This window comes from Etheostoma spectabile, unplaced genomic scaffold (assembly GCF_008692095.1).
Source record: "Etheostoma spectabile isolate EspeVRDwgs_2016 unplaced genomic scaffold, UIUC_Espe_1.0 scaffold00569938, whole genome shotgun sequence".
In the NCBI taxonomy this organism is placed as follows: domain Eukaryota; kingdom Metazoa; phylum Chordata; class Actinopteri; order Perciformes; family Percidae; genus Etheostoma; species Etheostoma spectabile.
Genome location: NW_022605434.1, coordinates 5,001 through 16,245, shown reverse-complemented (window position 1 = coordinate 16,245; position 11,245 = coordinate 5,001). Strand labels below are relative to the sequence as shown.

Here is an 11,245-nt window from a genome sequence, read left to right as displayed (position 1 = left end):
AACAAAACATATGTACACCACCACTCGTACCATAACCAGAATAATATGAAGGGGGGGGGGGGGGGTAGAGTTCCAGACCACTGGGAGAAAGAAGAGAATAAAAGATACACAAAATATATATATCATTGGACGGGACCTTCATTATTAAGTGTTTAATGGCCTGTGGAACAAAGGAGAGCTTGGATCTGTTTTTTTAAACAAAGGAGCACAGTATCGTCGTCCTGAGGGGGGGGGGGGGGGGGGCTTCTGGTTGCCCACAATGCTATTTGCCTTTCTCCGTATCCTGTTTTTGTATAAACTTTCCATACTTGGAAATGGAATACCCGAAAGTTTGCTGGAAGTTATTATTATTTTTCTAATGTACTTTTTTTGTGCTTCAGTGGCGTTGCCATGCCAACAGATGATACCAAAGGAAAGAACACTTTCAATGAAAGCACAGTAGAACATCTGAAGTACGTTGCTGTTAAAGGCAACATTAAAGGACAACAGGTTCCTTAAGAAGAACATTCTTTGTTGGGACTTAGTATTTAATCTGTCAGACCAACTGTCCCATTTAAGTTTGTGGTCAAGCACCATGCCAAGGTATTTATACTCTGTGACTGTTTCTAAAGGAATTCCATTTATACAGGTGGGTTTAAGGGACTGTGCTTTCCTAAAATCAATTAGCATCTCCTTTGTTTTAGAGGTATATCTATACATCCATACATGCATCCATACATGCATCTATACATGCATCTATACATCCATACATGCATCTATAAATGCATCCATACATCCATACATACATCCATGCATGCATCAATACATGCATCTATACATAGATCTATACATACATCTATACATGCATCTATACATACATCTATACATCCATATATGCATCTATACATACATCTATACATGCATCTATACATACATCTATACATACATCTATACATACATCTATACATGCATCTATATATCTATACATACATCCATACATGCATCTATACATGCATCTGTACATACATCTATACATACATACATCTATACATCCATCTATACATGCATCTATATATCTATACATACATCCATACATACATCTATACATCCATCCATACATGCATCTATACATACATCTATACATGCATCTATACATGCATCTATACATACATCCATACATGCATCTATACATGCATCCATACATCCATACATACATGCATCTATACATACATCTATACATGCATCTATACATACATCTATACATGCATCCATACATGCATCTATACATGCATCTATACATCCATACATACATCCATACATACATCTATACATCCATACATCCATACATCCATACATACATGCATCTATACATACATCTATACATGCATCCATACATCCATACATGCATCTATACATACATCTATACATGCATCTATACATACATCTAGCCATGCATCTATACATCCATACATGCATCCATACATGCATCCATACATGCATCTATACATGCATCTATACATCCATCTATACATCCATCCATACATCCATCCATACATGCATCTATACATACATCTATACATGCATCTATACATCCATACATGCATCTATACATGCATCTATACATCCATACATGCATCTATACATGCATCTATACATCCATACATACATCTATACATGCATCTATACATCCATACATGCATCCATACATGCATCTATACATACATCTATACATGCATCTATACATGCATCTATACATACATCTATACATACATCTATACATCCATACATGCATCTATACATACATCTATACATGCATATATACATCCATACATGCATCTATACATACATCTATACATGCATCTATACATACATCTATACATGCATATATACATACATCTATACATGCATCTATACATACATCTATACATGCATATATACATCCATACATGCATCTATACATACATCTATACATACATCTATACATGCATATATACATACATCTATACATGCATCCATACATACATCTATACATGCATCTATACATACATCTATACATGCATCTATACATACATCTATACATGCATATATACATCCATACATGCATCTATACATGCATCCATACATACATCTAGCCATGCATATATACATCCATACATGCATCCATACATGCATCCATACATGCATTTATACGTCCATACATACATCCATACATACATCTATACATGCATCTATACATACATACATGCATCTATACATACATCTATACATTCATCCATCCATACATACATGCATCTATTCATGCATCTATACATTCATCAATCCATTCATCCATACATCTATATATGCATCTATACATGCATCTATACATACATCTATACATACATCTATACATGCATCTATACATACATCTATACATGCATCTATACATGCATCCATACATACATACATGCATCTATACATGCATCTATACATACATACATGCATCTATATATGCATCTATACATGCATCCATACATACATTTATACATACATCTATACATGCATCTATAGATGCATCCATACATGCATCTATTCATGCATACTTGTATACTTTATTCATCCCAAAAAAAATTCCAGCTTGTTGTGGTGACAGAAAGTCTCTCTCCCGGGAGACGAGGACTCTGCGATGAGTCAGGCTGAGGACCAGGATGAGGGGGTCCCTCTGTGGGGGGGACAGGACGACCAGACCAGAGCCAAGAAGTGAGTACCTCCAGTAGTCAGATTACTCCGCCAGCACTACTACAACTCAAAGCTCATGTAACAGAGAGTGTGTTTGTATCAGGGTGCTGCAGCAGAGACCAGACCCTCCTGAACCCAGCTGCGTCTCCATGAAGACTACCCGGTCCATGACTCCGCCACCCTATTTTAAGAGACGGGATTGTGAGACAGAGTAAGTCAACAGAGACAGTCCACGTAGAGTTGACATGTCCAAATCTCAAACTGCTGCTTTTACTTTTCCTAAACTATCCTCAACCTCAGTATTTTAGGGATCCAGCAGCAGGGACCAGACCCTCCTGGACCCAGCTGTGTGTCCTGTAAGACTGACTGGTCTATGGATCGTCCTATTGACCTCAAAAAAGGACAACCTGCAGGTGGAAGGTAAGAATTTAAAATGTGGGGGTACACGGGACATAATCCATCACTTTACTGGGATCTAGACCGATATGACCAAGCGCCACTTTGCTTGTTTGAAAGCTATGAAGTCTCTCTCTCATGAGGGGGAGGGGGGGGGATTCTCTGGGCGGGCAAAGCAGAGAAACGGGAGCTAACCTTGCCCTTTATGACGTCATAAGGAACAATAATCCAGATCGGCCCATCTGAGCTTTCATTTTCTCAAAGGCAGAGCAGAATACCCAGGGCTCGGTTTACACCTATCACCATTTCTAGCCACTAGGGGGCCATAGGCAGGCTGGGGGGGGTCTCATATTAATGTTAAAAACCTCATAAAGGGACATTTTCATGCCATGGGACCTTTAAAGGAGCTAATGGGTTCACTTTTGACTATCCTTTGTATCAGGATCCAGCAGCAGAGACCAGACCCTCCTGGACCCAGCTGTGTGTCCTGTAAGACTGACTGGTCTATGGATCGTCCTATTGACCTCAAAAGAGGACAACCTGCAGATGGAAGGTAAGAATGTAATAAGTTGGGGTACACGGGACATAATCCATCACTTTACTGGGATCCAGCCCGGTCTGACTTCATGTGCTTTTCTGCAAACCTGTCCTGCATCCAGCTGTGTCCATTAAGAGGACCCGGTCGCCAAAATGCAACCTAGGGTGTTTTTGGGTATGTACTTCAGTCAAACTTTAGGTTAAAAGTATATTTAGGACGGAAACGCCACTTTTAAGATTGACCCTATTCTCGTTTTTGGGTCAAATGGCCTGTTGAATGGGAGCGCTAGGGGCGCTACTATGATAGCATCAACATCTTTATTTTTAAAACACTAAGAAGGCTCGACACAACATGAACACATGAACATAGCATCACCAAGGTCTCTACACATGAACATAGCATCACCGGGGTCTCTACACATGGACTTAACATCACCAGGGTCTCTACACATGACCTCGGCATCACCAGGGTCCCTACACATGACCTTGGCATCACCGGGGTCTCTACACATGGACTCAACATCACCAGGGTCTCTACACATGACCTTGGCATCACCGGGGTCTCTACACATGGACTCAACATCACCAGGGTCTCTACACATGACCTCGGCATCACCAGGGTCCCTACACATGACCTTGGCATCACCGGGGTCTCTACACATGGACTCAGCATCACCAGGGTCTCTACACATGGACTCAGCATCACCAGGGTCCCTACACATGACCTTGGCATCACCGGGGTCTCTACACATGGACTCAGCATCACCGGGGTCTCTACACATGGACTCAGCATCACCAGGGTCTCTACACATGGACTCAGCATCACCAGGGTTCTGCATATGGACTCCTCAAAAATTCTTCAAAAAGGAGCAAAAGCCATGGTGGCACCAATGAGCAAAAGGTGGCACCGCCTTCATAAAACCCAATCTAAAAAGCCCGAAAGCACCACTAAGGTCTATATAAAAGAGACTTTGGGTACAGTATCAGGGACCACTAAGGGCTATATAAAGAGACTTCAGATACAGTATTAGGGACCACTAAGGTCTATATAAAGAGACTTCAGATACAGTATTAAGGACCACTAAGGTCTATATAAAGAGACTTCAGATACAGTATTAGGGGACCACTAAGGTCTATATAAAGAGACTTCAGATACAGTATTAGGGACCACTAAGGTCTATATAAAGAGACTTCAGATACAGTATTAGGGACCACTAAGGTCTATATAAAAGAGACTTCAGATACAGTATTAGGGGACCACTAAGGTCTATATAAAAGAGACTTCAGATACAGTATTAGGGACCACTAAGGTCTATATAGAGAGACTTCAGATACAGTATTAGGGACCACTAAGGTCTATATAAAAGAGACTTCAGATACAGTATTAGGGACCACTAAGGTCTATATAAAAGAGACTTCAGATACAGTATTAGGGACCACTAAGGTCTATATAAAAGAGACTTCAGATACAGTATTAGGGACCACTAAGGTCTATGTAAAAGAGAAAAATGTATCATGTCTTGGGACCTCTAAATCATTGTTTTCTCCACAGTGTTCGGCAGAAGAGGTCAGAGCTTCCCAGGGATCAGGCTACCCAACAGCATCAATCAGAACTGGACTCTGTGTTTACGGTGTGTATATGTACAAACACATTTTATTATCAAATACAGATTAAGTTCTAAAGTATTATTCCCGTCCGAATAGTCTCCATGCTGCCTTGTTGAGACCAGCAGGTCTTCAGACTGAAAGATAAATCAAATGTTGTGTTCTTTGAATTCGGTTCATTGTTCTGTTCCAGCTGCTGAAGGAGAACATCTTCACTTATGTGAACGAGGAGCTGAAGAGGATTCAAAAGCTTCTTTGTCCAGATTCCGCACATTCCTTCAAAGGTCAGAGGGAAAAGGAAGAGGTGGTGCACGGTGAGGATGAAGAGCAGAGGAGGAGCAGCAGAGAGGCGTTTCTGAAGATAACACTGCACCTCCTGAGGACAATGAAGCAGGACAAGCTGGCCGACCGTCTGCAGAGCAGTAAGACTTTCAACCAATTTAACATGCTGGAAAGAGGAAATAGAGACAACATGGAAGAAGTTAACGTCATGTTGTCCTCCGGTCAAATTGACCCGTTTTCCTATATCAATGTTCTTTTTAATTCCCCAAAATAACATGATTGATTCCAACGCTCTTTGCCAAGTACAAATCTCTACTTTCATTAATTTTGGGGCGTCTTATTCTATTTTATAGCATTTGAAAACAAATTGAAGTGTTGTTGAAATAGTATTGAGTAAAAGTTGACATATTCCAGTCTGCGATTATCCATCAACATCCATTCCTTTAATTTTAGTCTCAATAATTCCTAATTTCTGCTTTTCTAACTCATTAGGTATAATTTTCTATAAATTAGGTTCATTGACCATATATTCCAAAAATAACTGTAAACTAAAAGTTAAAAAGTTAGTGTTACGTAGTGTTGAAAAAGTCAAAAAAGTGACAAACTTTGAAAAAAGGGACAAAAACGTAAGAAAAAGTTTAAATATATTTTTTTTTACTTTCATTTTTGACGGGAAGACAACAGGAGGGTTAACAAAAAAATTCCATGGAAATTTATATCAATGTGCCTACTACTTGGTCCACATCCTAATGACAATACAACTAAAGATAATAAAAGTGTTACGTGTCTTAACCCTTCAGAGATAAAACGTTTTTTTAAATCTATTTTAGACCTTTGTTTCCCAGAAACAGCTATGACGTAGCTAGCGCTAAACCAACCAGACTCCATTTAAAAAACAGTCCTTTTAGCGTTTATAGAGCAAACAGTGAAGAGTCTCATGATAGGCGTGTGTTTATGTCAGAACTTGTTGCTATGGTTTTTTGGCAATTTCGTAAAAACCACAATGTGAATCTCTTTGAAAAGTCATAGCCCACTATTCCCGATCGTTACACACGTTTTGATGTATCTTGTGTGCACGTGTTGGCAACGCTCCAAGACTAGTAGCGGGACAAAGTTGGAATAACAATAAGAATTTTGATAAACAATAGTCTTTGCTCCGATTGCTGCTTTTGCAGCACTTCGGCACACTGAATAAAACTCATTTAGGAAAACCTTCCCACTCTTAAATGTTTGAATTATGTAATATTCTGTAGGATGGAGTCACAGATTTTATTTTTTTCTTCGTTTATTCAGTAACTCATGCTCCAGTGTGCCGACGTAAAGTCAAGTCTAACTTGCAGAAGAAGTTCCAGCGTGTGTTTGAGGGGATTCCTAAAGCAGGAGACCCGACCGTTCTGAATCAGATGTTCACAGAGATCTACCTCAAAAAGGGAGGAACCGCACAGGTCAATGATGAACATGAGGTCAGACAGATTGAAACAGCATCCAGGAAACCAGACACACCAGAAACAATAATCAGACAAGAAGACATCTTTAAAACCCCACCTGGAAGAGATGAACCAATCAGAACCGTGATGACAACGGGAGTGGCTGGCATCGGGAAAACAGTCTTAACACAGAAGTTCACTCTGGACTGGGCTGAAGGCAAAGCCAACCAGGACATCCAGTTCACATTCCCATTCACCTTCAGAGAGCTGAATGTGCTGAAAGAGAGAAAGTTCAGCTTGGTGGAACTTGTTGATTACTTCTTTAGTGAAACTAAAGAAGCAGGAATCAGCCGGTTTGAAGAGGTTGTCTTCATCTTTGACGGTCTGGATGAGTGTCGACTTCCTCTGGACTTCCTCAACACTGAGATCCTGACTGATGTTACAGAGTCCTCCTCAGTGGGTGTGCTGCTGACCAACCTCATCAGGGGGAAACTGCTTCCCTCTGCTCGCCTCTGGATAACCACACGACCTGCAGCAGCCAATCAGATCCCTCCTGGGTGTGTTGACATGTTGACAGAGATCAGAGGGTTCACTGACGCCCAGAAGGAGGAGTACTTCAGGAAGAGATTCAGAGATGAGGAGCAGGCCAGCAGAGTCATCTCCCACATCAAGAGATCACGAAGCCTCCACATCATGTGCCACATCCCAGTCTTCTGCTGGATCACTGCTACAGTTCTGGAGGACGAGTTGAAGACCAGAGAGGGAGGAGAGCTACCCAAGACCCTGACTGAGATGTACATCCGTTTCCTGGTGGTTCAGACCAAAGTGAAGAACATCAAGTTTGATGGAGGAGCTGAGACAGATCCACACTGGAATTCAGAGAGCAGGAAGATGATTGAGTCTCTGGGAAAACTGGCTTTCAAGCAGCTGCAGAAAGGCAACCTGATCTTCTATGAATCAGACCTGACAGAGTTTGGCATCGATGTCAGAGCAGCCTCATTGTACTCAGGAGTGTTCACACAGATCTTTAAAGAGGAAAGAGGACTGTATCAGGACAAGGTGTTCTGCTTCGTCCATCTGAGTGTTCAGGAGTTCCTGGCTGCTCTTCATGTCCATCTGACCTTCACCAACTCTGAAGTCAACCTGCTGTCAGAAGAACAAACACCATCCTGGTGGCCCAAAGTGTTCTGGGACAGAACGGCACGTTTCTACCAGAGTGCTGTGGAAAAGGCCTTACTGAGTCCAAATGGACACCTGGACTTGTTCCTCCGCTTCCTTCTGGGTCTTTCACTGGAGACCAATCAGAAACACCTACGAGGCCTGCTGACACTAAAAGGAAGTAGCTCACAGACCAATCAGGAAACAGTCCAGTACATCAAAAACAAGCTCTGTGAAAATATGTCCCCAGAGAGAAGCATCAATCTGTTCCACTGTCTGAATGAACTGAATGATCGTTCTCTTGTGAAGGAGATCCAACAGTCCTTGAGTTCAGGAAGTCTCTCCACAAATGAAGTGTCTCCCGCTCACTGGTCGGCTCTGGTCTTCATCTTACTGTCATCAGAAGAAGATCTGGACGTGTTTGACCTGAAGAAATACTCTGCTTCAGAGGAGGCTCTCCTGAGGCTGCTGCCAGTGGTCAAAGCCTCCAAAAAAGCTCTGTACGTGCACACACAGCTATCCAGATTAAATGCAGATTTTTCTTTAGTCAGACAAACAAACAACTGTTTGTGATAGATTTCTTATCACATTGCTGATTCCTCCTCAGGCTGAGTGGCTGTAAGCTGTCAAAGAGAAGCTGTGAAGCTCTGTCTTCAGTTCTCAGCTCCCAGTCCTCTAGTCTGAGAGAGCTGGACCTGAGTAACAACGAGCTGAAGGATTCTGGAGTAAAGATTCTGTCTGCTGGACTGGAGATCTCAGATTGCAGATTGGAAACTCTCAGGTCAGAAATCTGTTTGTAAAGCATGATCTGGAATGTTAAACTATTGAAGGCTTTTTAGACTTTTTAAGATTCTGTATTTAAGATCCTGAAAACCACAGCGGCTCTTCTTTATAGTTTTGTGTGTATTTTCAGTCTGTCAGGCTGTCTGGTCTCAGAAAAAGGCTGTGCTTCTCTGGCCTCAGCTCTGAGCTCCAACCCCTCCCATCTGAGAGAGCTGGACCTGAGCTACAATCATCCAGGAGACTCAGGAGGGAAGCTGCTGTCAGCTGGACTTAAGGATCCAAAATGGAAACTGGATACTCTCCGGTATGGACAGATGGACAAAAGCTGCTTTCACACCGTTTCCCTGTCAAATGTTTCATGGATGATATGAGTGAATGTGTATGAAGTTGATTTTGGCTTTTTTTCTTCCTGCAGACTGGACTATGGTGGACCACAGAGACTGAGTTCTGGTCTGAGGAAGTGTGAGTGCCTTTTAAGTCTGTTTAATGAGAACTCAGCAGTTTCAGAGGATCAGAAGATCAGAGGAACGTATGTTGAGTGGATGAGATTGGTCAGGATGCTGTGTTTGCAAACAGTGTTGCATGGAATCCATACTTTAGTTTGTGGTAATTTGGTTAAAAAGCAACCCATATTTATTTTTACGATTATTTTTGGGGGCTTTTATGCCTTTTAATGAACCAGTTATCGTCACAGGTCGGACTCGAACCCTGGACCTCTGCGTCGAGGAATAAACCTCTAACATACATGTGCACCTACCCACTGTTCCAACCCGGGCCACAAGAATGCCCTATCACTGATATAGACATTTTTAAAAGTCACTTTAATTGTTTTTCTTTTAGTAATTGTCCGTAAAGGTTTTAATAAATGAACAGATAATAACTAACCAACGGCTGCATTGTGTCTTGTTCTGTCCCTCAGATGTCTGTGAACTGGACCTGGACTCAAACACTTTACACAGAAGACTCAAACTGTCCAACGACTTCAGGACGGTGAGATATGTGAGAGAGGAGTATCAGTCCCATCCGGATCACCCAGACAGGTTTGACTGGTGGCCTCAGCTGCTGTGTAGCGAAGGTCTGACGGGGCGCTGCTACTGGGAGGCGGTGTGGAGAGGACGGGTCCATGTAGCAGTGAGTTACAGAGGCATCAGGAGGACAGGAGACGGTAAAGACTGTGTGTTTGGAGGGAATGATCAGTCCTGGAGTCTGGTCTGCTCTGAGGATGCTGGTTACTCTGTTTATCACAATGACAGAGAAACATCCATCCCCTCCCCTTCCTCGTCCCCGTCCTCTGTCTCTAACAGAGTAGCAGTGTATGTGGACTGTCCTGCCGGCACTTTGTCCTTCTACAGAGTCTCATCTGACTCACTGATCCACCTCCACACCTTCAACACCACATTCACTCAGCCTCTCTATCCTGGGTTTGGGTTCTGGCCTGGTTCCTCAGTGTCTCTGTGTCCTCTGCAGGACTGAGAGTGTCTCCTGTGGACAGAAACCCTGACTGAAGATCAGCTGTTCGGTCGGTTCCCAGTCTGCACTATGGAGCAACTTCTCTGTGTTCATCAGTTTTATTATCAACGACTAGAACTGTAGAAATACTTAATGATATTTAACGTCTCAAAAACATGAACTCCTCTTTTTCTTTCTAACTTAGTCTGTCATTTGCCTAAAATGTCTACACAAACTGTTTCTTTAAGGCTCCATATTCTGCTCATCATGAGGTTCATAACTGTATTTTGAGGTTTACCAGAATGGGTTTCCATGGTTTATTTCCAACTTTGGTCAGTATAAGGCAGGATTAGCTGGGAGACTTCTACAAGGGGCCCATAGGTACACCGCCCCCCACCCCAGCACCCCTGCACCAGGATAAGGTGCTGGTCCCCCTGAAAGGTTGTCAAAATCCTGTCCACCATACACACCGATCACCTCTCCGGCCCATTTTGACTTCTTGTTTCCTGCTAACATGATTAAGCTATTGATTCGTTTTCCCAACGATTTCTATTCAACAATTTTTGTTTTGAGTTTGTGTCCCTGTGACAGAGTTTACTGGATTTCTTTGTTTGGGTTGGGGGTGAATCAGAAAGTTCTTTATTGTATGAGGTGTGAATTTATTTTAATAAGAAGTCCTTTTTTATTACTTTGGCTTGAGTCGGTGCACCAACGCCCTGCAGACGCCTCAGGGAACAATGAGCCAGGGCTGTAGGACTCCAGTCCGGTCTTGGACTTGAGTCCGGACTCGAGACCGTTTTTCTATGGTCTCGGACTCGCTGGTATTTAGACACGGACTTGTCTCGGACTCGCTAGTATTTGGACTCGGACTTGTCTCGGCCACTGGTCTTGCCAGATCTGGCTTTTGGGCT

The 11,245-nt window shown here is 42.3% G+C and overlaps 1 protein-coding gene across 1 annotated transcript in view; it reads left to right on the top strand.

Moving 5' to 3' along the window:
• The first annotated feature begins 2,629 nt into the window (after positions 1-2,629).
• Positions 2,630-11,245, top strand: part of LOC116685530 (NLR family CARD domain-containing protein 3) — an 8,701-nt gene continuing 85 nt past the window's right edge. Inside the window, exons 1-11 of the mRNA XM_032510543.1 lie at positions 2,630-2,718; positions 2,801-2,908; positions 2,998-3,117; positions 3,536-3,646; positions 5,183-5,261; positions 5,429-5,657; positions 6,811-8,602; positions 8,710-8,883; positions 9,016-9,189; positions 9,301-9,347; positions 9,805-11,245. The exon at positions 9,805-11,245 is cut by the window's right edge and continues 85 nt beyond it. Coding sequence (XP_032366434.1) covers positions 2,645-2,718; positions 2,801-2,908; positions 2,998-3,117; positions 3,536-3,646; positions 5,183-5,261; positions 5,429-5,657; positions 6,811-8,602; positions 8,710-8,883; positions 9,016-9,189; positions 9,301-9,347; positions 9,805-10,358 — 3,462 coding nt within the window. The 5' untranslated portion in view covers positions 2,630-2,644 and the 3' untranslated portion in view covers positions 10,359-11,245. The remainder of the gene's footprint in view (positions 2,719-2,800; positions 2,909-2,997; positions 3,118-3,535; positions 3,647-5,182; positions 5,262-5,428; positions 5,658-6,810; positions 8,603-8,709; positions 8,884-9,015; positions 9,190-9,300; positions 9,348-9,804) is intronic.